Source organism: Hipposideros armiger, unplaced genomic scaffold, assembly GCF_001890085.2.
Source record: "Hipposideros armiger isolate ML-2016 unplaced genomic scaffold, ASM189008v1 scaffold_167, whole genome shotgun sequence".
Lineage (NCBI taxonomy): Eukaryota > Metazoa > Chordata > Mammalia > Chiroptera > Hipposideridae > Hipposideros > Hipposideros armiger.
The window spans coordinates 2,013,041-2,039,702 of record NW_017731517.1 but is presented as its reverse complement, the minus strand read 5'-3'; the positions used below and the strand labels follow the sequence as shown (position 1 = coordinate 2,039,702).

Here is a 26,662-nt window from a genome sequence, read left to right as displayed (position 1 = left end):
CTGGAAATCATTTCCAAGGGAAAATGTATTTCAGTGTTATAGCTGTTTTTTTAAATCATAAAATAGCTGAGTGTAATAGAAATAGCATATTGTTGCTACTTGTTGTACATCAGTGTTCTGTGTCAGAGACCAGGTGTGACACCTGTCCCCTCATCCTGGGCCTCTTAATTAGAACACAAGGGGTGGGGCTCAAATGCTTAATTGATTCAGCAGCCTGGTTTGAGCAATGCCTGCGAAGCATGTTTGATCCTGTGTTCCACGTAAACCACGTCGTTTTTGTGTGTCCTATTTCCTTTGCACCTTTTCAAATCAGTTTGGTCCTTCTCTGTTAGGCCACATAGTGAATCTCAAGTGATGTTTGTAGTTAGTTGATGGCAGCAGCGTTCTGTTAGATCAAATGTTCTCAACACTGGAGGAGTAAGAGAATGAAAAGGGTACAAGTAACAGAGGGTCAGTTTTTAATTAAAATGTTGGCAATGTGACCACACTGGCGTTGTTTTGTTTCCTTGTATGGAGGCACCAATGTTCATTTCCCTTTTTTGCCAACAGGACCGTGGAAACAACCAGCTTTGATTTATTGCTAAAGACAGATGACGACTGTTACATAGACCTAGAAGCTGTATTTAACAGAATTGCCCACAAGAACCTAGATGGACCTAATTTTTGGTGGGGAAAGTAAGTTAAACGTTGTTAGCCCCTTGGCACTCATCTGTCTGAGCAAAGGTAATTAATTTAGAAGGACACATACATGTCATTTTTCACAAGAAAAATGTTGAGATGGGCCATTTCCGTGAGGCTTCTGGTCACTGTAGTTTATTAATGTACGGTTGGGTGATGGGAAACTTTTTAAAATGGAAAACCTGGGGTAACGTAGGAGGGAAGATGACGTGGCTTTCTCCTCACGCCCGAGAAATGAGTGCTGCTCAGATTAGAAGCCGCTGTGTGTTATGTGTCAGGATGAACTTGTGACACATTTCTGAAACTGTGTTTCTTCAGGAATACAGTATGGATTAGTGAATTTTTTTTTTAGCATATATACACAAGATGATATGGTACCTTTCCATTCCAAAACTCCACAAATGCAACTTTGAGAGAATTTGATGTACTGGTCTTTTATATAAAACACCCACTAGTGCTCGCTTCAGTCAGTAGCACATATACTAAAATTGGGACGATACAGAGAAGATTAGTATAGCCCCTGCGCAAGGATGACACGCAAATTCGTGACGCGTTCCATATTTTTTCACCTTGAGGGGTAAAAAGTATAACTATTGCACTGTGTTGTACAGCTGAAACTAATTCTAAAAAATGTGTATTTCACAATAAAAAATTAAAATAAAACAAAACACCCACTAAATAATTCCTTTCCTTAGACTAAAAAAAAAATTTTTCTCATTCATCTTTCCTTGCTTCTACAGCTTATCCTTTGTAGTGATAATGAAGGAGGCAAGCTTAACAGTGGTGGGATGTGTCAGACGAACACAAAAAAGCCAACTGATTTTGAATCTCAGTTTCAGGTTGAATTGGGCAGTTGACCGAACCGGAAAGTGGCAGGAGCTGGAGTACCCCAGCCCTGCTTACCCTGCCTTTGCATGCGGGTCAGGATATGTGGTCTCCAGGGACATTGTCCAGTGGCTGGCCAGCAACGCGAGGAGGTTAAAGACCTATCAGGTGACTGCGGATTCCTGACCTCAGAGTACACCCATCCCACCCAGAATCCCGTCCCTGAAAGCAGGGCCAGCTTCCCGTGGGGAGGACCCTGTTACTCCTATAGAGGAATTACTTTAGAAATTCGGGACCGCCATCCCTCAAATCAGCTCTAAATTCGACTCCTAAACCCTTTTGTGAGCCTACTTACTATCTTTCAGCCTGTATTTACTAGTCCCTGGAGGTGTGTAAAGATTTATATTCTGAAGAGGGAAGATGAAAAGCAAGCGCTTTCTTTTTGCTGATTCTGGGCACCGTATCAGGGAGCAGCTCCGCCTTGTTCTTAGACCCAGTGCGTTTCATGTATTTGTGCTAGAGGCCTAAGGTCCATGGGACGCTGGACAGGCCATGTTTGTAGGGTGTGTGGTGTTCATGTTAAAGCCACTAGCTTCTGCGCTGTGTCCATGTTAACACATGCTTGGATTTCATCTTAAAATTACAAAACAAAGAGGCAAAGAAACAATTTATTAAGGGAACGGGTGTGGCACTGTCTTTACAGATGGTATAGCATTTAAACTTTTGCATTGAAACCTTCTGGTGCGTGCATAGGGTGAAGATGTAAGCATGGGCATTTGGATGGCAGCCATAGGACCCAAAAGATACCAGGTAAGCAGGTCCGAGTGGGGCCGGCCTCAGGGTTCTGGAGGGTTGAGGAAGGGACAGTGAAGATCTTCTCGCTTCATAACTGCTCTTGATTTACTTCACGTAATCCACCTAGGTTCTCATACAGTATTTTTCTGAGTCTAAACCACAAAGAAATGTTTTGACTTAAGTTTGCAGCAGTCTGGTGGGTGGTCCAAGGACCCTTCACCCTTCTGACTGATGCAGATAAAATGGTGGATAAAATATGGTGAGGTGTTTTAAAATATGCTCACCACTGAGCTAGAAAAATAATGAATCTGCATGGACCAGAAATGGAAAATAGAGCACTGGGAAGAAAGCAGGCAGAGATTTCTGTTGAATTCTAGATTCTTGCAGCTTCCATTTTGGTCACAGAAGGTGCAAGGGACAGAAGGAGCCCTGCATAGCACCTGGGGCCCAGCGTGCACCCCCACTCCAGGGGGGAACAGAAACCAACCCCATCTACGCATCAGCTGTGATAGTTCCGTTTTTGTCGTACTTTCAGTCCTGCCGCTGACGTTATTTCACTTGAACAGAACTCTTTCTGAATTGGCGCATTCTGGTGTGTGGTCTCGGCAGGTCTGATTCTTTAGTTTGTGGGTTCTGCACACTGTTGCTGTGGATGGAGCTTGTCTCCTGATATGTTTAAAGACTTTCTTTGTTGTGACCTCATGTCCCTTGGAAAGGGGATCTGTATTAAAACGCATTCCACAGAGAGGATTGACATCTTTTCTGCCACGCACCTAAGGGCGTCACCGTCCACGAGCACTTTACATTTCTGACTTGGGGCTTGTGGGGCTCTACAGAATGTGACTCCAGGCGAGTCCCCACCTGAGTGCAGGCTGTGGTTCCATGCTCGGGAGACCCAGGGTCAAGGCCGAGACAGACAGGCCTCCTCCCCAGCTTGGTTTTCTGAACACCCCCAGGCTCTCGCCCCTCGGGGGTCCAGGCTGGCTGGGGCAGTCTCTGGTCAGTCTCCTGGACCTGGGCAAGGCCTTTTCAAACCCAGCAGAGCCTTCAAGGCCCACGCCGATTCCAGCACATTCTACTCTCCAGCTTCTCTACCAGTTCAACCGTGCTTTCCAAAGATGTTTGGGGTTGTATCCAGCATGTTTATGTTCTCTGGTTGGTTTCTCTGGGTCTGTATTTTGCTCTCTTGCCGGGAACAGAAGCGATTCCATGGAGCTGGGAGGTGGGCTGATGGTTAAGGACCCGTGCTCGGGAGTCGGACAGGCCCCCTTTTAATCCTCCCTACTCAGCCTCAGTTTCCCTACATTACCCTCCTGCGACCTCAAGCAGGGAACTTCGCTCTCAGGAAATAATTCCTACCTCACAGGGTTATAGAGAATTAGATAACACTTATGAAGCACTTGACACAGTCCCCAGATCTTGGAAGCGTTCCATCAGAAGAGCTGCTGTTAGTCACAATGCTGTGTAGCCACCTTTCCTATAATAGCAAACATAGACCTTCCCGTTTGTGGTTTCCAGACCTTGTCTTCGTAGAACTCCCTTTGCTCTCAACACACACGCTGCCTGTTTCTGTGTTCCATGGCCACAGGGTCGCTGGACGTGGCACTTTCCCCAACATGCGCCAAGTGGGTTCCCACACCGAGTTGTCTTGCCGGTAACTTCAGCTTCCCTGGGATAGAAGCACCCACGTGCCTGCTTTGTCTTCAAGCAGTTTCACGTCACAGCTCCCCAATCAGCTTTTGTTCTGTTTCTCAACAGGACAGCCTGTGGCTGTGTGAGAAGAGTTGTGAGCCAGGGATGCTGTCTTCCCCGCAGTATTCCGCACAGGAGCTGACAGAGCTGTGGAAACTGAAGGAGCTGTGTGGTGACCCCTGTCAGTGTGAAGCAAGATGATGGTGACTTAAGTCGCAGTGTTTGAAGATCAGGGTGTGAGTCTGAGGACAGCCAAGGTGTGGCAGTGATTATGTGACCCTTCAGGAGCCAAGTCCTAGGCTGGCACTTCTGTATCCAATGTGGTATTAATGTTTGCACAAATTTTCCTATTTAGAAATCAACTGATACTGTAGCATAATAAAAATTTTATTTATATATTGGAAGATTTGAAAAATACCAAATAGTTTATAAAATAATATTTCTAAATCCTGATAGGTAATTCATTACCTATCATTTTTGGTTAAAACTTGGCCTGTTCAGAGATCTTTAGTAACTGAGAGTTGGAATTTCAGCCCGGATTGCAGAATAGCTCCGTGTAGCCTAATTAGGATGATGAATATGGGCCAAAAACAACTCACAGAAATGCTGTGTGATCATTTATGAGCAAACTTATACCAAAGTTTGGGGTTTCTGGAAATAATGTTAAGATTCTGTGGGTGTCTGAATGAAGTGGGCGACTTAAACTTGAAAAAGAACCAATTTAATTCTCAGTTCTGGACCTTGATTTTGAAGTTCATTATTAAGTGGACTAACACAAGTTTTCTTTTGCCATTACACATAAATTCTGAAGGTTAGTACTTCTGTAAAAAAAAAAAAACAAAAAACTAAATTTTTGTGAATATAAGTAAAATTAGATACCTCTCAGGGTTTTGGTACCATGGGGAAAGACATTTCTAAATACCTGACACTTTGGAAGAATTTTGCTTTCCTCCTGTCATTGCCTAATGTAAGTGAATTTCAGTCAGAGCTGGTAATCTTTTAGGTATAATTGTAGGGAAAAGCATGTAATTAATTTTTGTAAGTACTCTAAAAATAGTGCAGTTGAAAAGCGAGATCATAACATATATGTCATACATAGTAAGGGGTGTGCCTCCCTAAATTTAAGGGACATTTCCCCAATGACCAACCATTTTACCAAATCATTTTAGTAACTTTTAAACTAGTAGTATCGATAGAGAATTCCATTAAAACTGGTCTTATGACAGACATTAACTGTGTTCAGATTTTATTAGACTAGCTATATTCTATTTGATATTAAAATCTTCACACAATGAAGTGCAGTCATAAACTATAAAATAAATATGAAATAAAATCATCAGTAGGTGCAAAGCCTTTATTGCTATTATATACAAGCCTAGAAATGGTCACATTTCCAATGAAAAGTACGCTCTCTTCTATACTTAGGGAAAGTTATAAAAGCTTTTTTTTTTTTGAGAGTAGAATTGGTCCAATAAATCATTCATTTCCAATGAACCCAGTCACGATAAGAAGTCTAGTCTCTGAGTTTTATTAGTTGGCTGTTACCATCGTACTAACAGACAATCTCCATTTTCCACAGAATAAAACTGTAATGACTGTTGGCCATTTTCTAGTTCAATCTCTCTGCCCGGCATCTAAAATTAGAACAAAGTGTTGGGGAGGGGTGATTAAGACAGATCCAACAAAGCATGTTATATACACCCCATACCCCCAAACAGGTCTGTGGTCTCCATTTAGAATCAGTGTTAAATGGAGACTTAGTTTAACAGCATGTCACACTGTGGGGAACTAAGCTTGCCTGTGTTTTGCTGGGCAACTTACTTTGGGACTTTCATAGGACAACAGAAGGTCTGACACAGGAACTTTGAGAAGACGTGACAGCAGTCCTTTCACCTTTTGAATTGTCATGGAATCTGTCAAAAGGAAAAACCATCAGTTCTCTGCAATGACAGTTACCTGTAACTAGCTCACATGACAAGACCACAATTGCAATGACAGTGTCAATTTACCCGAGTAAACGATTAGGGAAAGCTGTGCTGATTGCACAGGACACGCTGTCACAGCACTTCCTGAGTCATTTGCGGAGCTGGGGGAAGTGGAGCAGTGTTTGACCGAAGTGCCCTTTGACAGTGAGCTTTCATACCATTTTAGTGGTGTCTAATCCAAATAAACCAGAAATCATATTCTCTGCACAGAGGAATAAATGTGAGTAAAAGCATTAACTTTTCTGTTACAGTCTTTGTGATTACTTATGAATTAACTGAAAGACTGTTGGAGTGGGGCTCTCAAGCCCTCTGGCCTTGATTTCCTCCTCTGTAAAGTGAGGGGTGACGAAACGATCTACAAGGTCCCTAACCCGTCTGTAGTTACTATACTGTGTGACTGTTTGACCACGTGTACTGGTGACCACCAGGCATGGGAATGTAACTTAGTCAATGTTTTGGTTTGTTCAGGAAACACTATGAACTTTTTTCCAAAGATGGGTATGTGGTAAATATTGGCTATTTTGATTATGAGAAATATAGTTTCTTTGAAGCTTTAGCTGGAGATACAGCGACATTGTGGTGTTCCTACAAATATCACATGTATTCAAACAGTATTTTTCTATCAAAAATCCTTTTTGTAAAGGCTGTCTGTTTTTATGCAACTTGTGATAATAAATGTTATCTTTATTTTAGAATAAAAAATGGCCTTAAGTTTATTGAAGATAGACACTTAATAGACATTTGTAATTTTAAGTAGCTTCATTTGCTGTTACGTGTGAATAGGTGATAGGTAATCATGCTCTTTCAGATTTAGCTGGACTTTTATTGTTGGGAGGCTAGTCAGTGACGGGTTAACTCCTGCACGACAAGGGGAAATGCCACATTCCTAAGCCATGCCAGAAACGAAAAGTTTGGTCATAAAACAGTTCTCATCAGAAATCTGCCTGCCTCTACTGGGTCTATAGAAGAAAGTGGGAATCTGCATGTAATAATCTAAATAATGTTACGGTTTTTAATACAGAGTAACACATGATAAAATGCAGAGATGGGTAATTATCTTTTTGCCTCCCTATGACCAGTGTGGAAAGTTTGATGGGTATGCTTCCAAGCTTTTTTGTTTCTATAAGGTTTTGTAATTACTGGGTTGTCGGAATAGTCATGACATATTTTTTTCTATGTTTTTCGTTGCAAAATGCTTCATGACTTTTCTGACAACCCAATATATTGGTCTGCAACTTGTATTTCTTTATTATAGAGGTGTACACTTTTCATGCCGGTTCCTCTAGGCCTGGTCTGTCCAGTATGGCAGCTGCATGTGGCTACAGAGCACCTGAAATGTGGTGTAACGAAGGAACGGAAGTTGTTTCAGTTTAATGAACTGGAATCGCCGCACATGGCTAGTGGCAGCCACACTGGACAGCGCAGCTCTAGACCCACTTCATTCTTTCATGAAACACGATAGGGGCAGCGTGTGCTTCCACCAGAATAGTCAGCCATTTCCCCCGGTAAATGCGTGGTCACAGCATATGTATTTAAAAAATTTTTTATAACAATTACCACACAACTTGACAAAAAGTATACACTGATTTTTGATGCCATCTCCACGTTTGACGGGCAAAAAAAGTTTCAGTATTTTATATTCTTTATCATTTTCCTTTTTAAAGGCTATTTACATCATGTGGCATAAAAATTAAGAACTGTTTTAATCTGGTTTACTGTTGAGTTCAGTGAATACAGGACTCTGAATAGCTTAAAGCAGCAACTATTACATATAATGTTTGGATAATTCTAACCTCTCCTATTTCCACCTAAAGACTAATGGAACTCAGAGCACAAACACAGGGGGTGTCCCAGCAGGTGACAATCTCAGAAGGCCTGGGACAGTCAGATACAGTAAGGAAGGAGAGAGGGGAGACACTCACGGTCGCCAGCAGCCTAGGGCCATGTTCACACCCACATGCACCCACAGTCCCTGACTGATGGGCCTCAGTGCCTCCCCTAAGGAAGCCCTGACAGAGGAAAGCTTAACATATCTAATGACATTCTTCAGCAATTTCCACAAATTTATTTCATGTATCTGGAAAGGAAAAGGAAAAATGCAAAGACCTCCTAAGCCAATTACCGTAACAAGTTCTGGTCTTCCTTCACTTAGTGCCATTACTGACGGTATTTAAGTTTGAAAACAGAATGAAAGAGGAACCACTAATTTTAATTCATCTTTACATAACAGCAAAATTATATATCATAGAAATTGGACTGCTAGTAAAGAAAAATGGAGTGATACTGGTAAATTGACACTAAATGGTTATCAAGCAGAAATATACAACCAAAGCCTTCCGCAAGCAATACCAGGATAAGCTTGTTTTATTCGATAAAAACTAATTTAAAAATCAGTGTGAGTTGACTGCACTGACAGGCAGACAAGACAAGGTATTTTACTACAGTCACGGTAATATTTTATTTCTTCACATCCTCACTGCTCTAAATTTATCCTGTTTACATTTCAGTATTTAACTGAATCTAGTTTAATCTTGAGAATTCACAGGATACTGAGACAGTGTAATTTTTCTTTTGAGTGAAAGTTTAAGGTAAGTTACATTGATCTATTTTGTTGACACAAAAATATTTACTTTCCAAATAAAACTAATTTAATTCCAGTAGCACAAATATTTCAAGTTTGAAGTAAACCATTTCAGTGTGTCTGTTAAAAGGGTGTCTAAGAACAGTTTCTGCAGGGACTCCTGACAGTAGGGAGTAGAATGTAGGAAAAGTCACACACGTCCAAGTAACTCACAGTTCAGCCAGTAGGACACTGTTCCTGTTGTATGAGGGAGGAACAGACAGACATCAAGCCCAGGCTAACGGTTTCTCTAACTGAGCAGTGGGCTGGGCCAGCTCTCAAAGGCTCAGCCACCCAGCTCTCATGCCTTGGGGGAAAGATGTACTGGGGGGGAGGGGGCTTTCAATCTTACAAGGGTCCAGATAAGCAAGTATACAATGATGGGAGACTTCAGCTTTTAGGGGGAGTAAGGTAGCATGATCGATTTATTAGACTAGAAAAGACTACCGAAAACCTCTACGCTCTGAAAAGGCCACACTTTCGGAGAGTGAACTACAGTAGTTCACTTCCACCCAGCTCAGAGCTGGGCCGCCATGCGTGAGAGTAGGGAGGGGAAGACATACTCATCCCTCTTACCTGGCAGCTGTTTCTCGATGACTTTCTCATCAAGTTGATTAGCATATTTTATCTTCAGTGCTTGAAAGAAAAAGGAAAAAGACTTAAGTGAGACCTACTGTAATAAGGACTTAAGTTACACATGCATGTGAATTGGGGCTGCCAAAAGATACAGCTGCTCAGCAGAACTGGCTCAAATCCTAACGAAGGAATAGGTCTTAGTGGTGTTTAAAATTCCTTCTATTAATACTTCACTGAATTACTACAACTAAACAGCTGGGCCAATATTCTATCGTCTTTCCTGACAATTTAGCTAGGTTTCCAAGTGTAAGAAAAGTCACCAATCTCCAAATAACAATTCAGTTCACTGCTCAGATACTTCCCACATTTGTAACACTTAAATTTGTTTACAGGATGGGAATTGCTAAAATGTTCAATAAAAGAATTTAGACATATTAGAATTTATCATTTCTTTAAAAAATCAAAGTACTCATTTAGGTATTTAAGAGAAAAAAAAACAATTCCTATTAGGTCATCACTATCTGTTTCATCACCTAAGGGCTTGAATACAAATAAGCTGTCTTTGAATTCAGGGTTCTTACTTAGTAGCTGGTTTTTGAGCAAAAATGGTTGCTGTGTTTTGAGTTCCCCATCTTCGGGTGCACCGTATTCTATTTAAGAAGAAATAAAAAAGGATGAGTGATGAACCAAAGGCCACTGTCAGAAAAGAAAAGCACAGGTGAGTGTCAAATACTCCAAAGTGTCGCCTCTGCGAACATTTCCAAGTCCTGAGAGGGAAACCTGGCCCTGCCTGGGGCACCACTCACGGGACACCTTCACCCAGTTTCAGCGACTCAGACTCATGCAGTGCCAGGCGCGGGGCGCTGAGCACCACCGGGGCGCTGAGCACCACCGGCTGGAAACGCAGCCTCATAGGAAGCAGGGTGTAAGGCGGGCGGGCAGCACTCTCCTGCTGTCACTCCTGCTGGTAAAGCTGGTGACAATTTCTGTAAATAACCCAAGTATCTGTGCTTGTCTTCCAGCTTTCAGTGAAGCACTGAGCCACCCTGCAGGGCTGCTTTCGGTGGCGCCTCCCCCACCCCCACCCCCACCCCAAGTGATTTTGAATTCACCTAAAGTGGCCAGGAAATTGAGCCAGCTAATGGAGTAATCTGAAAGCAATTCCCACAGGCAGCTGTTCTTCCTCAAAGATAATGTTCCAGCCTGAAGCGTTTATGCAGTGAGTTCCCCCGCATTAGGAAATATAAAATAACATAAAAGTGAAATTTAGAATAATAATGAAGTCAAAACAAAGTGGAAGGTACAATACATCAGGGACAGAGTCACGAAGTCGCAGCAGCTGGAGAGAGTGAGGACGCAGCTGGCACACCAAGTGCCAGCCCAGGGAGGAGCACACAGTGTGTCTGAGCCCGGAACCCAGCACTGAGCAAAACCTGCACGTGAGACCCTGCACGGATGTTAGAATTCCCTGGCATCTGAAAAAATACCAGGGCCTGGGTTCCATCCTCAATGCTCTGAATTGGTTCAGTTCCCCAGGTTAGAGCCAGGTTGAGACACTTTCCTGCCCTTCCTGAGGTGCTGAGGTGGGGTGGGGGGTGGGGGGTTCAGAGAAGAGAACTTCCGATTAAGAGCTCTCCCGCTCTCCACTGCCCCCTGCCCTCTTCTCCCCAGGTTCCTTCTGCAGAGAGGTGCTGCTGACTCATCCTCTCTAAAGACAACCGCCTCATCATCTCCCAACCTGCCGAAGTGGCCCGGGGAGAGAAGCAACCCCAGGCCCTCCTGCCACACCCGGGGGACCAAAAAAGGTTCCCCCCCCACACCCCCACCCCCAAAGACCCAGTGCGCACTTAGGCAGAGTGACTGGTATCTGGGATGCGCTGCAAGGAATTCCTCGTTTGGTCTGTTCTGCGCTGGGTCCTGATGGCCCCCCGCCTTTCTCCACTCGTTTCCAAACGCTTTTCGGTAATCAAGCTCAGCTCCCCGCCTCTCCTCCGGGAGGATCTGTCGTGGGAAATACAGACACGTCCATGGAGGCGTTTTTCTAATGAGTGTGTGTGCTTTGCAACCTGTTCTTCCTCCACTGCTCACCCCGAGAATCAAACAGACAGACAGATAATTATATTTTTACCTTTCCTTTTTAACATTGACAGAATTCAGGAGTTTAGAAAGAAAAAAAATCAGTTTTACACTTTTCTTCATGAGAGTATTTGCCCACAAGCTGGTCTCTGGACTCTGCCTGGTGCCTGAGGTCACCCAGCTGAGGTCAGCCCCAGGTGCCCACCTGGAGGAGCCGACTTTTCCCGCCAGCGGCCTCGCAGGCCAGGCAGGGCACCGCCTCCCCCATTTATGACAAGAGTGGCTGACAAGGAGAGGCTAGAGAAGCCCGTGGCCCCGTCTTCTTTCTGCCTGTGTCCCCCTCACAGAAAAGAAGGGCAGTGCCCGGTATTGCTCGGCCCGCCTGGGGGGGCGGGGGGCGGGGGGCAGTTAGTCTGGCCGGGCAGCAGCTTTCTGGGTAAGTGTAACCCACCCAAGGGTCAAGGAGAACCACTGTCAACAAAACGCACAGGATGACACTTTACCATTTGGAGGAAGACCACATCCGGTACCTTGACAATAGTCAAACACTGCTTTTTACATTTTTTGATCATTTACTTTCTAGTCTAAACAATGCCAACCCCGGTACCAGCACTCACCTGGCACCTGTTCAGGGTCTGCAGCTGACCGATGCTGGCGATGATGAACTGCCTCGCGGTCTCTGCTTTGCTCCCTTCAGTCAGGGGGTTTCTCAGGCACGACAAGGCCTGCAGACTTGGCAACTTATCCAGCTCGTTGATAGAGGACCACTGCAGCCCCACAGAAAATAAACATGTTTCAGGCTAGTTTTTCAGATTATTTGAAGCAGCAACAGAAAAGCAAAGTGGCTCGTTCTGGCCTGAGGCACAGGCGCCCAGCAGGCACCGGGAAGACCCCGCCTTCACTCCCCTACATGGAAGCCAAGGAAACCGCATCTGCTGAAGGAGGAGCGGTGGGGGTTCCTATGGGGAGCTTCACTCTGAGGAAGCTTTTCTCTTTCCATTTAAAATACTGTTTAATAGAAGGAACCTACAAACTATGGCATGAGAGTGGGAACGGTGATACGGCAGTAGGCACGTCTGAAGGAGCCCTTACTTGTGATATCCGATTGTCGTTGAGCACGAGGTACTTCAAGGAAGGAAACATGGACGTTTTGCACCCTAGAAAAAGGAGAATTAAGTTACACAGAAGTGAAAGCAATAGCTCAAGAATGGGGGACGGGAAGGGAAGGGAATCGAATCACCTTACATACCAATTCCAGCATCTGGAAAATGGAGAGAGGAAATCCCAATGTCAGAAAGGGTTAGTTGTTCTAATCTGCAATTACAAGTGTTCGATTTGACTTCACAGAACAATGTCAAATGCCATGGCCTATCAGCCAGACTCGATTTCTGAACTTTTTCCTGTACCCCAGGTTTCATCCCAAGTGAAATGCTTAGAAACCCTGAAGTCCAGTTTGGGGAATGCCAAGTGGACTCTTCCTCAAGCTACGTTCTAATGATCCCACAGTCATCGAACAGTTCTGGGTGCCTGCTGCTGTGCTGGGTGCATCTCAGAGGAGAGAGACTCCCCCGTCGAATGAGTGAAGCGCTCTAACACTGGCACCCACTGTTCAGTTATCTGTACAGACACAGTCTACACTGTACATGCTTCACAAATAAACGCTAAACTAGAAACATTTCCTAATTAAATTTGTCCTCGATTTGGGAATTCCATCATTATTACTGTATTTCCATTGAGAAAGTATAGATAGGATATGAGCCCTTCACTCAAAATTCATTATAAGAGGGATTTTAGGAGCAAATTACCTGGGCAGATAGGCGATTAGAAAGAGCTGATTTTCGTCAATTAGCTGATTAGAGGAAAGGTCTAATAGCTTGAGGGTCTGTAGGGTGTCAACCGGTCTGTGTGGGAAATAAAATTTTTTCAACATGAATTTACAGTCTTGTTTTCAAAGATACTGCCTCACAATACCTGCATTTGGTGTTAAGGAGAGGTTGGGGGCGGGAGGCAAGTGGGTACAACTATGAAAGAGCAACAGCGTAAGGGGCCCCTGTACTGGCAACTTTCTGTGTCTCTATGGGACCAATATCAGGGCCCTGCTGGCACCCACCCGGCTTTGTAAGATGCTACCAGTGGAGGAAACTGGGTAATAACTGCATGTGAATCAAAAATTATCTCAAAAACTTTAATTTTTAAAAACCTGCCTTTGCCTGTATAATAAATTATTCTGTAAGGTAAAATATCATTAATTTGAATCCTTTAAGAATTTGTTGGGCCGGCCGAGTGGCTCAGTTGGTTAAGAGCTCGCTCAAGAGTTTGAGCTCTGAGCAACAGTGGTTCGATGCCCGCCCCGAGCTGAGCTGCCACTGAGCTGCCAACAGGTAGCAGGATGGCTCAGCTAATAAAAAAATTTTTTAAATTAAAAAAAGAATTTGTTGTAAATTTTCCCACATTTACTTTACTTAGTAATTTAATAATATCAAAAGAGGAAGATGGGACAACATAATTAAGAGATCAAGCTTTTCAACTACTTTGGTACCTAGACCCTAAGCAGATAGTGCTAATTACAAATGATTATTTAATCCTTATAACAAATCCTACAGAACTTCCATTTAAATACAGAAGTTAAATACATTTATGTAAAACTAATAAAATTCATGTCTTCAAAAACATTTAATTCGGGGCTTTTCACCATAACGGGTTTTTTGTCAATTAGTAGTGAAGTTTTAGTAGACATTCTAATTTGTAAAGGCATTGAATAAGCATTTTTCTAATTTTTACTTGCAAATCCTTCTAAAAGTTGAGATATAACTGAGATTTTATTCAGCATGACTAGATGACAGGCACATGGAAATCAACCCTTCTTACCTTTCTGAAATGGAAATATTGTTAGACTCAAGATACAGCTCCTCGAGGACTGGCCACCCAACAGCACACCGGAGCACCTAGAAGGGAGACACACTTAGGAGGGACTCTGGCCGCGTGTGTTTATTCCTATAACCGCCACAGGCTCAGTTTAGTCACTGTTTTAGAAACAGTACCTGATGGACATTTCGTTATTGATTACATTTCAGGCCAGGAGTGCTGGCAGGTGGGTGATAACATTAAAATGCTAATGGCTTAAAATGCTAATGACATGTGTTTTAATGACACGGAGCCTGACTTTAGGCACTCTAAAGCCAAGGCAGGTGTCAGCACCTCATGGGGGGACAGCAGGAAACACACTAGGCTCCCACGAGGTGGACTGCAGAGACTGACTTAGCACGTCCTTGTTACTTACGTGGTTTGCTTAAGCAAAGGAAGGAAACATGTTAAACACCGTTCCCCAATTCTCGATGCCAGTCTGGGTTTGTGAAGAACATATTAACTGGTCACAGCTTCTCAATGACTACTCCTCAATTTTCTCACTTGAACTTTACGGCCACCTCACCACCCACATTCCCACGTACCCTTCCTGTTCCAGTGCTAACTCTCACCCTGGAAAGGGGGACCCACGGAAGGAGCCTGAGCAAAGAAGTTACGGGGCTGTGGCCACTGGAAGGACACAAGTTCCAAGTGACATCGCTAAGGGAGATAGAGCCTCACGACATTTCACAGATGAACAACTTGCTGGGGGTGGACCTCCCTGCTCTTGTTTGAACGTGGAATATTCTGGGTGTGTGAAGTCAGTTAACCCCTGACATAAAACAGCAGTAGCAGAGAGAAGTTCCAAATGCTGGGGCCAGGGACCCAGGACTCCACCCAGCTGCACACAATGAACTGTGGATTCTAGAAGCTGAACTTCAAACAAAAGGATGTGAGAACCTTCCTGCTGCTTGTTCTTTGCCCTGAGTGGGAAACAGGCAGCTACACGCTCAAGCTTTCGGGCCTCTAGAAGCTCAGCACACGTGGACTGCACAGTACTATGGGCAGCACTGTGCAGAGAGACGCCAGAACAAATCCGAATGAGCCCAGAGAATAGGGATTCCTAGATACAAACCTCTACGTCACTACGATGGTCCTGTAATTCCTGTCTGTGAGGCAGTTTCAACAATCCTATTATCTGGACAATAGGCTGATTACAATGGGGCCATGATTGTGCTTCAATTCCGAATTAAACCAAGAAGTTAAAATTGCTTATTACTAGGTAACAAACCAAAGGAAGAGGATTACCTCGGCCCATGTTATTCCCGTTCGGCTAAGAACTAAAACCTTCAGCGTGGCGAAGGTTCCGGTCGAAGATGGTGAATCCAGGGGAAATCTTAGCTTATTTTCACTGTAGAAAAAGAAGACACACTGTGCTTATTGCTGTGCAGTAGCCCAGCCGAGACAGTTGCTGAAAGCAACAATTTGGGATTTAACATGAGGAGTCTGGTTGGTTTCAACCTTAAAATGAAATCGTATTAAAAATAAAGTGAGCCAAGACTATCTAAATTTTGATGTTTACAATATACAACTTTCTGGTGTCTGACATGCAGAGAGGTTTTCACAGGTAAAGGCAGCCGGGTGAGGTTCCTCAGTCAAGGCTCAGGCACGTGTAAGGTCAGCGTCCCCCTCACAGGGTGCGGCTCTGGACCTGGCAACACGCGTCCCCCAGGGAAGGCTCCCGGGTGCCAGGTCCTGGGCTGGAGCTCTGCTTCTCTAAACAGCCTGCCTTCCTGCCATCAGGATGGACTGATCCTTCGAGATCCTAATCTCAAAATACTCCAAGACCATCATTTTCAAAGGAGAGACCATTAGCACACATTAGCCCTTGTTTCCAGAAGAGGAGACACTGTGGGTCAAACTACACCCTTCGCTCTATTTGGGAGCACAGCTCATTTCGGCCTGACTACTTGCTACACTGAACCTGCCGAGCCAGGTACAGCTCACCTGTGGACACAAAGCTGGCTCACGAGGGAAAGGCAAAGCCTGGCTGAGCTCTTGGAAAGTTAGGGTCTGAGGTAAAAACTAATCAAATATTCGAGAGGGCCTGGAAAACTGACATCAGTAAAATACATAGATTAGTGAAAAATCCTTATCAGAACTGAATTAAACAGTATTCCAGTGAAATGACTCATTCCTAAAGCAACTGAAATGCTAGAAGCTTCAGAAGGAACAAGCCCTTTCAATGTCACCTCTCTTAATCCCCAGTTAAATACCAGCTCCCCCAGCTGGGCCACCTTTCATGGTCAGGCTCACCAGAAATAGGATCTTTCCGCTCAGTATGTCAGCCTTCCCCACCCCCACCCAATCAGAAGTAAAACACATTCCCTGTTAATGAATCGCCTTGTGTGACCATTTGAAAACCTGTAATAAAGAATATGAAAGAATAAATCAAGCTTCGATAATTCAGCTGAGCCATTCCCACAGGGATGCTGGGAGACGGCGAGGAGAGAGGCGTGTTAGGTCACGTGACAGGCAACCAAGCGTTCCTACCTGAGATTCAGGACTTCCAGGTGTGCGAGCTGATCGGCAATATCTGTGACTTCATCCCATGAAGACAGCAGGTTTCTGGACAAATCTACATTTCTAATATCTAAAAGCTCATGTTAAGAAACAGTAGTTCAGAAAGATTCACAGAAGACATACAGTAGTTACTGCTTAATTCTGGAGCATGGGATCTTTAATTTTTCACTTTATGCCATCTATTCTGCACATACTACTTTTACCTTTTTAAATCTAAGTCGAACTATTCATTCAGAAACTAAAAGACTCATTTTTGTACACTGCAAACTTGAGACAAACATCTACAATCAAAGGAATGAGAACCAAATGTCAACACCACACCATTCTCACATTATCAACAACAAAAAAAGAAAACCAGTGATGGTGTTTTTTGAAGCACTAAGGTGTCCCCAGGCCCTGCCCGGCACTGTAAGCAGCTGCAGCCTCACATCCTTCTCTGGCACCATCGTCTGCACCACAGGAATCCATCCCCACAGCACTGGTAATGTCCCCAGGAGAGATGACACGTTAGCTTGGACAAATGTTCAAAAGTGCTAAGAACGACGTGGACATTCAGAAGGTTCCCCGCAGACTGGAGGCAGCTGGTGTGACTCCCACTGTCCTTGGTACAGGAATTCAGAGAAGCAAAAACCAGTACAAAAGGGGCCAGTCGAGTGGCTCAGTTGGTTAAGAATGTGAGCTCTGAGCAACAGGGCTGCCGGTTCAATTCCCACATGGGCCAGTGAGCTGCGCCCTAGCTGAGCTGCTGCTGAGCTGCCAACAGGTGGCAGGATGGCTCAGCTGGTGAGAGCATGTGCTCCTAACAACAAGGTTTCCGGTTCCACTCCCACATGGGATGGTGGGCTATGCCCACGTGCAACTAAGATTGAACACGGCACCTTGAGCTGAGCTGCCCTGAGCTGCTGACAGGGGGCCCGATGCCAACTGGACATGGAGGTGAGCTAGCTGCGCCCTCCACAACTAAAGACTGAAGGACAACAACTTGGCTGTTCCTCTTCCCCAATTCCCCAATAAAAATCTAAAAAAAAAACCAAAACAGTAGAAAAGAAAGGCACCTGAACCAAATGCCAGAGGGGAGTGGTGGCAGTACCATGAAGTGGGAGCACAGCTTAGCAAAACCCCCGGGGAGAGAGTGACAAAGGAAGCCTGGAGCAGGATCTGACCCCTCAGAGGAGGGGGTCATCACTCTGACATGTCTGGAAACGGCTCATCTGTTCCACAGGTACCTACTGCGGCCCGGAGCACGGCAGTGGACACGACAGTCTCAGTGGGGTAGACGATCACAACACGCGAGCACCCAGAGCTGCCAGGCAGACACGTGCTCAGAGCACTGAGCAGGAAGGGGTCAAAGAAGACCACCTTCTCTATTAAAGTGATATCTGAGCAGGGACTAATAGAAATGAGGGAATGCCATCCGGGCAGAGGGAATGATACAAGCAAAGGCCCTGCGGTCAGAAAGGCTGGCCTATGACAGGGACAGCAAGCTTGGTGTACCTGGGACGCGGGGACTGAGGCTGCAGGGCCAGGCCGGATCACAGTCTCTACTAACCTGTCTGGAATGGGAGCTGCGGGGGCTTGGGCGCAGGGGTGCCATCTGACCTTGTCTTTCAAGGGTCCCTCAGCTGCTGTGTTAACACAATAAACAGACTAAGGAACGAAGACAGAGCAGAAAGGGGGTCAGGAGTTTCCCTGGACCAGACCAGAGCACTAGTGGGGACGAGAAGTGACAGCTTTGGCACCCTAACAGGAAAGTGGAACTCGGGCTTTGCCGATGAGTTTAGATGAGATGGGAGGAAAGAGGAAAAGCCAAGGCTAACGCCGAGATTGCCAACCTGGGCCACGGGAACTGCCATTTGCTGGGAGAGGAAGGACCAGAGGGTGAGCAGGTGTGAAGGGAGTTAAAGTCCCCCATGTGTTAAACTTGAGATGACCATCGGACACCCACACGGGTATCAAGTACACGACTGGAGACGAGTCCACGAGAGGGTGGGAGGGTGGTTAACCCCAGGGCAGTGCGTGTGAAGTCTAAACAAGCTCCACAGCCAGCCTGGTACCCCCAGTGCTCTGCACAGGGGGCTGAGGAGGCGTGGCCGGCGAGGGAGAAAGAACCCAGGTGGCATCATCATCATCAAGACGCTCTGCCAGGAGCCGTGTTACTTTCCTTTTCGTGGAAGAAGGAAACGGGCAGAGTTAGTACCTGCAGCTTTGTGCAGATTCACGAGTGTGAATTTACACCCAGGCCGGCCTCGCCCTAGACCCCAATGTAACAGGGCGTCTTTAAACATAGATAAAACATGGAGGAAGTGGCTTTTTATCAAAAGTTGGCATCAATCCCCAGGACTGGTTGGAAAGGAAACTTGGGAAGCTCTACAAGGAGATTAGGAAGCCGGGGAGGAAGGCAGTGGGAATGCACAAAAAGGGGTGACTCAGGGCCAGCCGAGTGGCGCGATGGTTAAGAGCTGGCTTGGGACGCCAGAGGGCCCCAGTTCGGATCCCACATATGAGGGCCAGTGACACTGCCCTCCACAGCTAAGATGCTGAACAACAGCTCAACCTGGAGCTGGGCTGCCGTGAGTCGCCGGCGACGGCGTAGGCTGCAGCGCCTGCTGCAGTGGGTTGCCATGGGCCACCATGTGTAGCCAGCAGTCAGTGTGAGCGGCCAGCAGCCGCAGTGAGTGGCCGTCCAGAAGCCGGCAACTGATCTGCCTCACCCGGGAAGAGCACAATGATGGTGCCAACTTGGGCCAGTGAAGCAACGTCCTCCACAACTAGACTGAAGAACAAAAGGACAGCAAGTTGTCTGTTCCCCTTCCCCCCATTTCCCTAGTGCTGTTTCCATCCCCCAAGTCCCCAAATATCTTAAAAAAAAAAAAAGGGGGTGACTCAGCCCGCCGGCAAGCAGAGCTATCCCTGATCCCCGCCAGCTGCTTGGCTCACCGCAGCAGCGGAGCTAAGAATGATTCCCGTTGTTAAATGGTCACCCTCCAGGTGGTCATTTATCTACATGATAGCCTCAGTCTGCCGGTGGGCCACAGGCCTGAAGTATTTATTCTCTGGTTCCCTAAGGAAAAGCTTGCTGGCTCCTGACTCAAATGAGGCTCTAGGAGCTCCTTGTCACAGGCTGCTGCCCACAGACCCCAGGCTCCCATAGACCCCAAGGCTAGGGGATGACAGATCAGACACACGGGTGGGCAGCTCTGCTCTAATTCCTGTCACCATACGGTGTGGGCTGTTGGGTTAGAAAATTCTGCTGGAGAGAGCTACTCATCGGCCATCTCTTCATTCAGAGAAAACTGATTACAAGCTGCTATCTCTTGCATCACTTACTATGTAGCAATGAGTCAGACTTACAGAATTGGGAGAAGACCTTTTAAAGTTAGAGAAAGTCTATCCGATGCCAATGGGAATTTTTTTAAAAACTTATCTCCTGTATTTTTAGTTGTGGACATAAAAGCAATATATAGCAAAAAAAAAAAAAAGAAAAAGAAACAAAACCCCCAAAACACTTAGAAGGTAGAGAAGAGATCACAAACTTGAGAAAAGGCTGTTTTGCGGTATTTTAACAAAACTGCACTCGGTTGCATGAACAGGAAGCTTAATAAAAGGAAGGGTTTCCTTTCTCACAGATGGCAGCCCAGGGCCATGTGGTGTCCCCAGGACCCTGTCAGGGACACTGGCTCCTCCTCTACTCCCTGCACCGCAGCTCATACTGGACACTTCCATCACGCTTCCAAGGCGGCTGCCAGCGTGGGTGATCTGTCTGCGCTCAAGCCTGGAGGGCAGAGGCAGATGCCAGCCCTGTGTGTCTGCTTTTAAGGAGCCCCACCCCGAAACTTCCGCTTCACACCCCCCTGGCCAGGGTGAGTCACTGCCTCAGCTGAAAGCAAGGGGCCTGGGAAGGTAAATTATGTACCTGGGAGCGACCGCCCTAGGTGAAACCGGGCTGCTGTTAGGAAGACAGTTGGGGAGAGTGGACACTGGGTGGGCAGCAGCGGCATCTGGCACAGTGTCAACCCAGTCACATTCCAGTCGCAAGTCATCACTGAGAAGGATACTAGGACATGCTTTGGCAATGCCTCCTTTGTCACCAGCGCAATTTACCGCACAGTTCCTCAAAGAAATGTCTTGTAACTTGCTCAGCTGACTGCATGAAAAACACATAATTCACATGTATACATCAACATGTATGCTATCCACTGGCCCTTTAAAAAAATCAAAAAGCATTTCAGGCATATGACAAGATACGAAAAACAGCAAATACCAGTACCCACCACCCAACTTAAGAAATAAAGCATTACTGGAAAAAAAGAGAAAACATTACAATTACAAACACAACCGAAGTCCCTGTGTCCCTTTCAATGACCCCCCCACCCCGCCCACAGGTAACCAGAATGCGACTTTCAGTGTCTATTTATCTTAAGCATTTCTTCATAGTTTTACTATACATTTCCATATCCCTCAACAATTACAGTATTTTTGAACACCATGAAATGACATAAATGGTATCCCACTGTACATCTTCCTGCAAATTATTTTTTTCCTCAACAGCATATTGTCTAGCAGTGACATTTAGCTATATCAACACACATACCCCAGAACATTCGTGTTCACACCTTACAGTCTGTTGCTCATCTGAACCGACCACGGCTAACTCACTTACTCCTCTGCTGACACTGGGATTCTGCCAGCAGTGCTGAAGTATACACTGGCACACACTTCTTGCACTCACACGTGAAAGTCTCTCCAGGGACTCACGCTAGACAGCGTGTGGATGTCCAGCTTCACTAGACACTCTCAGGTGCCACTTTTTCAGCACAGAGAACGTGTTTGCTCTATTCATTAAAAGAGCCCACGTGGTACAGGGACTAAGTGTCTGACACACAGAATCTGCAGCTCGACTGCCGGGGTTCAAATCCCAATTCCACCACCTCCTTTAGCCGCAGCCAAGTTCACATCTCTTTGCTGCAGAGTCCACATATTTAAAATGCCATGATGTTCATAGCACATCACTCACATTAGCCAAAGGGCGGAAGCAGCCCAAGTGTCCATCAATGGATGATGGATGGGGAAAATGTGGTCCATCCACACAATGGAATGTTACTCTGCCGTAAAGAGGCAGGAGATGCTGACACGCGCTACAACATGGGTGAACCCTGAGGACACTACGTTAAGTGAAATAAGTCGCAGAAGGACAAATACTGCATGATTCCACTTATGTGAGGTCCCTAAAGTAGTCAGGTCCATAGAGACAGAAAGTGGGAGGGCGGGTGCCAGGGGCTGGGGGAGGGAGGATGGGGAGCAGTTAAAGGGGACAGTTTCAGTGGGAAGATGAGAAAGCTCTGGAGATGGATGGTGGGGACGATTGCACAACAATGTGAATGTGCTCAATCAACGTCACAGAGCTGTACACTTACAAATGGTTAAGACAGTAAATTTTCTGTTGTGCATTTTACAGTTTTTTTAAATGCTATAATTTAGTGAGTTAGTATTTGTAAAATTCTCAGAATACTGCCTGACATAAAGTAAGTTATTTTATAAGTATCTGTAAAAAAACATAAAACTGACAATCTTTGGGTCAAACACTAAGATGAAATGCAAGGCATGAGCTGGTACCATCATCAGACACTAGGGGAAAAGGCAGCGGCCAAGTTCTCGGGCAGAAGCTCCCAATCTTTCTCCATTCCTGGGGCCGTTGGTGTCTCGGCAATTTTTTCATGGTGCCCATAGGCCAAAAGAAATACCTAACCAGGGCTGGGAGGAAAAGGTGAAGGGATTAGGAAGTAAGAATTGGTAGTTGTGTGGGTTCAAGTCCTGGCCTGAGCTGAGCAGCCGCTGAGCTGCCAACAGGTGGCAATAGATGGCTCAGCCAAAAAAAAAAAAAAAAAAAAGAATTGGTAGTTGCGTAATAGTCATGAGGATATATACTGCAGTATGGGGAATATTGTAAATAATATTGTAATAACTGTACAGTGTCAGGTGGGCACTAGACGTATCAGGGGGATAACTTCATAAATTATATAAATGTCTAACCACTATGCTGTACACCTGAAACTAATTTAAATATTTAATGTCAACTATAAAAAAATAGTCGTGAGAATATAAAGTACAGCAAAGGGAATATAGTCAATAATATTGTAATAACTGTGTACAGTGTCAGATGGGTAATAGACTTGTTGGGGTGATCACTTTGTGAGGTATATAAATATCTAATCACTATGTTGGTTTTTTTTTACACCTGAAACTAATAAAAAATAAGTAGATAAGTAGATAAATAAGTAAATACATACATACATACATACATACATACATACATACATACATACATACATACCTAACCATTACATTTAGGAAGTAGCTAGGGCCAAACTACTTAAGTATTTATGTCCTATCAACCAAGTGTCTATTGGGTACCACATAGCTTCCCAGCCCGGAAATGAAACCGGACACCACCACCTCCACTTCCTGTTCCAGGACTATTTGTTTTTTATCACCACAACCGCCAAAAGCCCACCTTTGCAGGGATATGGCACCACTGAAACAAACTGTAAAAATATTATGAAACAGAACCACCTTTAAAACCGCTTCTCTCCAAAACTAAAAATACCCCGCTGTGCCCCCGGGAGTATGGTGCGGTGCCAGGAAAGCTGGTTCAAAGCTTAGGGACCCAGGTCTCAATACACAGAGACGGCACCCCAGGGCCAAAGCTATCTCTAAGAGAAATCACGCATAATGGTTTCTATTTGGTTTTGATTCCTTTCTTCTACGTTTCTTCTTAGTGCTACAAATGCAAAGCTGAGCAGCTGGGTGTTATTAAGGACAGAATTCAGTGGCTTAGAGGTTTCCATCTCGGACAAAGATGACCCCCGTTCTGCACCATCTCATTTGTTATTCACAGCAGCTCTAACAGCTTAGGTATTATTTTATAAATGGGAAAACTGAGGCTTACGAATGACAAGTAACTTGTGTCAGAGCTGGAAAGCGGCTTAGCTGAGCCCAGCTCTGGGTGTGTTCCGAGAGACACCAGCTAATTACTGAACACAATGACACTCTAGCAGGGTCATTTACCAGAAAAGCTCATGAGTTACGCAGTTGCTCATAAACGAGGGGAGAAAAATCTGTTCACAATTTGTTGATATTCACAGAGCCCATGGCATTCTCTGAAAGACATTAACAAATAAGAAAAAAAAAAAGTGCCTCTTTTGGGGTAAAAGATATTTAAATACTTGCATGGAAAAACTTAAATAGAAAAAATAAAGAACTCTAACTTTATAAAGCATGATTTATTGAGTCTAATGTTGGTCATCTATGCTAAAAGGCAGAGCTTTCAAGAAATTATTATTCAACACTGTCCCATGTGCACTTTAAATTCTGCATCATGTTAAATCTTAATAACAACAGCAACGAAAAGATAGCAAAGAAATTTGTTTTCAACAAAAACCACCGTTTAATGCTTTTACTTTAGAGGCTGAAAGCAAAAGGCTTCAGGACTGCGCTGAGGCTGCAAACCTACTCTCCACAGTGGCCACCAGGGGTCACTAGTAGGACGTCTCATCCAGGTCAGGGCCAATCCACTGTCACTAAACTTGCATAACCTGGGGGTCCTGTGGCTGCTTCTGTATGGACATCAGCTTCCACGTGCTCTGATGCAGAAAGTTCACTAAAATGAACGGTGAGCCTCTCTACAGAGTCAGTGCACACGGTTTCAGAGAACAGAGACTGTCCCAGCTCAGCAGTTGTAAAATGCATTATTTCGAACCCCTCAGACCGCTACATAATAATTTGGGGTATTTCTTAAAAGCGAGAGCCCAGGGTATTCTGATGCAGTAGGTGTGGGATGGGTCCCAGGTTTCTGCACGTGTTGAAAGCACGATGGGAACTACTGGGCACAAGGTGGCACCTGCACGCCGCATGGCAAAGGTACCAATTTAGACGTGTGTTTGTTTCCGTTTCTGACATCAACCAGCTAGAAATGTCACCACGAAATAAAAAAGTCATAATCAGTCAATATAAGATAGTATGGTGTAAATATTAATAATGGGCAAATCAATGTTTTAATTCCAATATAGAAAGGTCCAACAACCCTGAGCTAAAATAAGGATTTTAATTTCCCTCTAGACTCTATTCTCAGATTCCTCCGATTTCCATTTGCTGCATGTGCAGAAAGGACAGGCCAGTTTGAGAGCAAGTTCTAAGCAGTGCCATAGTCAGGTGAGCTTAATCCTGAACCTTGACAGAACTGTTAAGAGTCAGCTCTACGTCCCATGATCAATTCCACTTACCTTTGCTGTTTGATAACAGAGTCAAAACCAATCGTTTCCACAAGTTTATTTCCAATTGTAACAATTTGCTCTTTTCCATCTTCCTCTGGTCCATCTTCTAACACATAGCGGTTCTTAATTGCAGTAAGAAAGTCTACTCCAAAATTTACTTTGTTTGGACGAACAAAGGATCCTCCTGTTGGGTGCCTGGAAAAGGAAAAAAATGGAACACAGAAAATATCATCCATGGGGACATTTAAATAAGATGGCACATGCAAAAATCCTTTAGAAACTGTCACTATGCCACAAACGCAAAGCATCTGCATTTATAAATTTGTTTACAAATATATCAGCACATAAAAGCAATTATACAATTTTAAAAAGAGAAAAAAAATCCGCTAAGAACAGCAATAAACACAATATTCTGAAGGTTTTCAAAATTTTCTGTGTGCTGAAAAATCAAAATCAGCATAAAAGGGAAAATAATATACTAAAAAAGTATAACTGATATGGTTGATCATAAAGGAGTGTGAGCTTCTGCAAGCATGTAAAATCCCAATAGATCAAACAGACAAAAAATATGAAACAGATAATTCATATAAGAGTAAACAGAAGTATTAACTTCATGGGGGAAAGTTTTACCTTGCTAATGATTAAGAAATGCAAACTCGGGCCAGCCGAGTGGCTCAGTTGGTTAAGAGTTGGCTTAAGAGCGCGAGCTCTAAGCAACAGGGCTGCCAGTTCGGTTCCCACATGGACCAGTGACGCTGCGCCCAAGCTGAGCTGTCAACAGGTGGCAGGATAGCTCAGCTGGTGTAACAACAAGACTGCCTGTTCGATGGTGGGCTACACCCAGCCGCAACTCACCTGAACTTGGCACCTTGAGCTGAGCTGCCGCCCGGATGGTTCAGTGGATAGAGCATGCGCTTTTAACAAGCAAAGCTGCTGGTTCAACTCCCGCATGGGATGGTGGCTACGCCCACCCGCAACTAAGATTGCACATAGCACCTTCAGCTTAAGAGGCCACGAGCTGCGACAGGAAACCAGATGGCGACTGGTGCCCTCCACAATGCAGATTGAAGAACAACTTGGCTGATGCCCCTCTCCAATTCTCCAACACTGTTCCCCTCCCCCAATTCTCCAACACTATTCCCCTTTCCCACTAAAAAAGTCTTAAAAAAAAAATTTGTTAAAAAAGAAAAAAAAAAAAAAGAAATGCAAACTCAAGTAATGAAACTACTTTCAACAAAACACAAAAAATTAAGAAAAAATCCTAACACCAATATTGCAAGGTTGGGTTTGTTTTGGATTATATAATCATTCTCCTGAGAATCTATCAGCAGGCAATAATTTAAAAATAAAAACAAAAGCGTATTTTGTATTTATAGTTGTAAATTGTATTTACAAAGATTTTGCATGATAGCATTTATTTGTAATTTAGAAACTCTGGAACCCATAAATACGCCCAGATGAATAGGAACTATTAAGTAAACCAGATAGATATTCATTAAAAAATTCTAGCTGTAATGCTTAATAAAATTAAGCATTACAAAAAAATCACAAAATGTTGAGATTTCTAAAAATTGAACCAAACTGTACATGATACAAGTACAGAGGAATCCTACTTACAGATAGATAAAAACTGGATAAGGATACAAAAAATGAAAACATTTGTGGGTAAAAGGATTATGTACAAAATCTTTCAAATGACAACTTAAACTTGAACTAAA

At 44.5% G+C, this 26,662-nt stretch overlaps 2 protein-coding genes across 4 annotated transcripts in view; one reads left to right on the top strand and one right to left on the bottom strand.

Annotated features, from left to right (window-relative positions):
- B3GALNT2 (beta-1,3-N-acetylgalactosaminyltransferase 2) overlaps positions 1–5,234 on the top strand; it is a 53,886-nt gene extending 48,652 nt beyond the window's left edge. The window contains exons 8-11 of the mRNA XM_019651798.1: positions 550–675; positions 1,512–1,671; positions 2,257–2,313; positions 4,057–5,234. Of these exons, the coding sequence (XP_019507343.1) occupies positions 550–675; positions 1,512–1,671; positions 2,257–2,313; positions 4,057–4,191 (478 nt within the window). The 3' untranslated portion in view covers positions 4,192–5,234. The remainder of the gene's footprint in view (positions 1–549; positions 676–1,511; positions 1,672–2,256; positions 2,314–4,056) is intronic.
- A 268-nt stretch (positions 5,235–5,502) lies between these two features.
- Positions 5,503–26,662, bottom strand: part of TBCE (tubulin folding cofactor E) — a 59,650-nt gene continuing 38,490 nt past the window's right edge. For 2 of the 3 annotated variants that reach the window (XM_019651818.1, XM_019651820.1), the window contains exons 4-17: positions 24,954–25,139; positions 20,730–20,818; positions 16,645–16,744; positions 15,400–15,502; positions 14,116–14,192; positions 13,053–13,148; positions 12,497–12,561; positions 12,340–12,404; positions 11,865–12,014; positions 11,019–11,172; positions 9,753–9,821; positions 9,172–9,231; positions 5,812–5,903; positions 5,503–5,624 (exon numbers count right to left, since the gene is read on the bottom strand). In XM_019651818.1, the coding sequence (XP_019507363.1) occupies positions 5,532–5,624; positions 5,812–5,903; positions 9,172–9,231; positions 9,753–9,821; positions 11,019–11,172; positions 11,865–12,014; positions 12,340–12,404; positions 12,497–12,561; positions 13,053–13,148; positions 14,116–14,192; positions 15,400–15,502; positions 16,645–16,744; positions 20,730–20,818; positions 24,954–25,139 (1,399 nt within the window). In that variant the 3' untranslated portion in view covers positions 5,503–5,531. Of the gene's footprint in view, positions 5,625–5,811; positions 5,904–9,171; positions 9,232–9,752; positions 9,822–11,018; positions 11,173–11,864; positions 12,015–12,339; positions 12,405–12,496; positions 12,562–13,052; positions 13,149–14,115; positions 14,193–15,399; positions 15,503–16,644; positions 16,745–20,729; positions 20,877–24,953; positions 25,140–26,662 lie in introns of those variants that run through there. The other variant, XM_019651821.1, reaches the window with a different exon arrangement.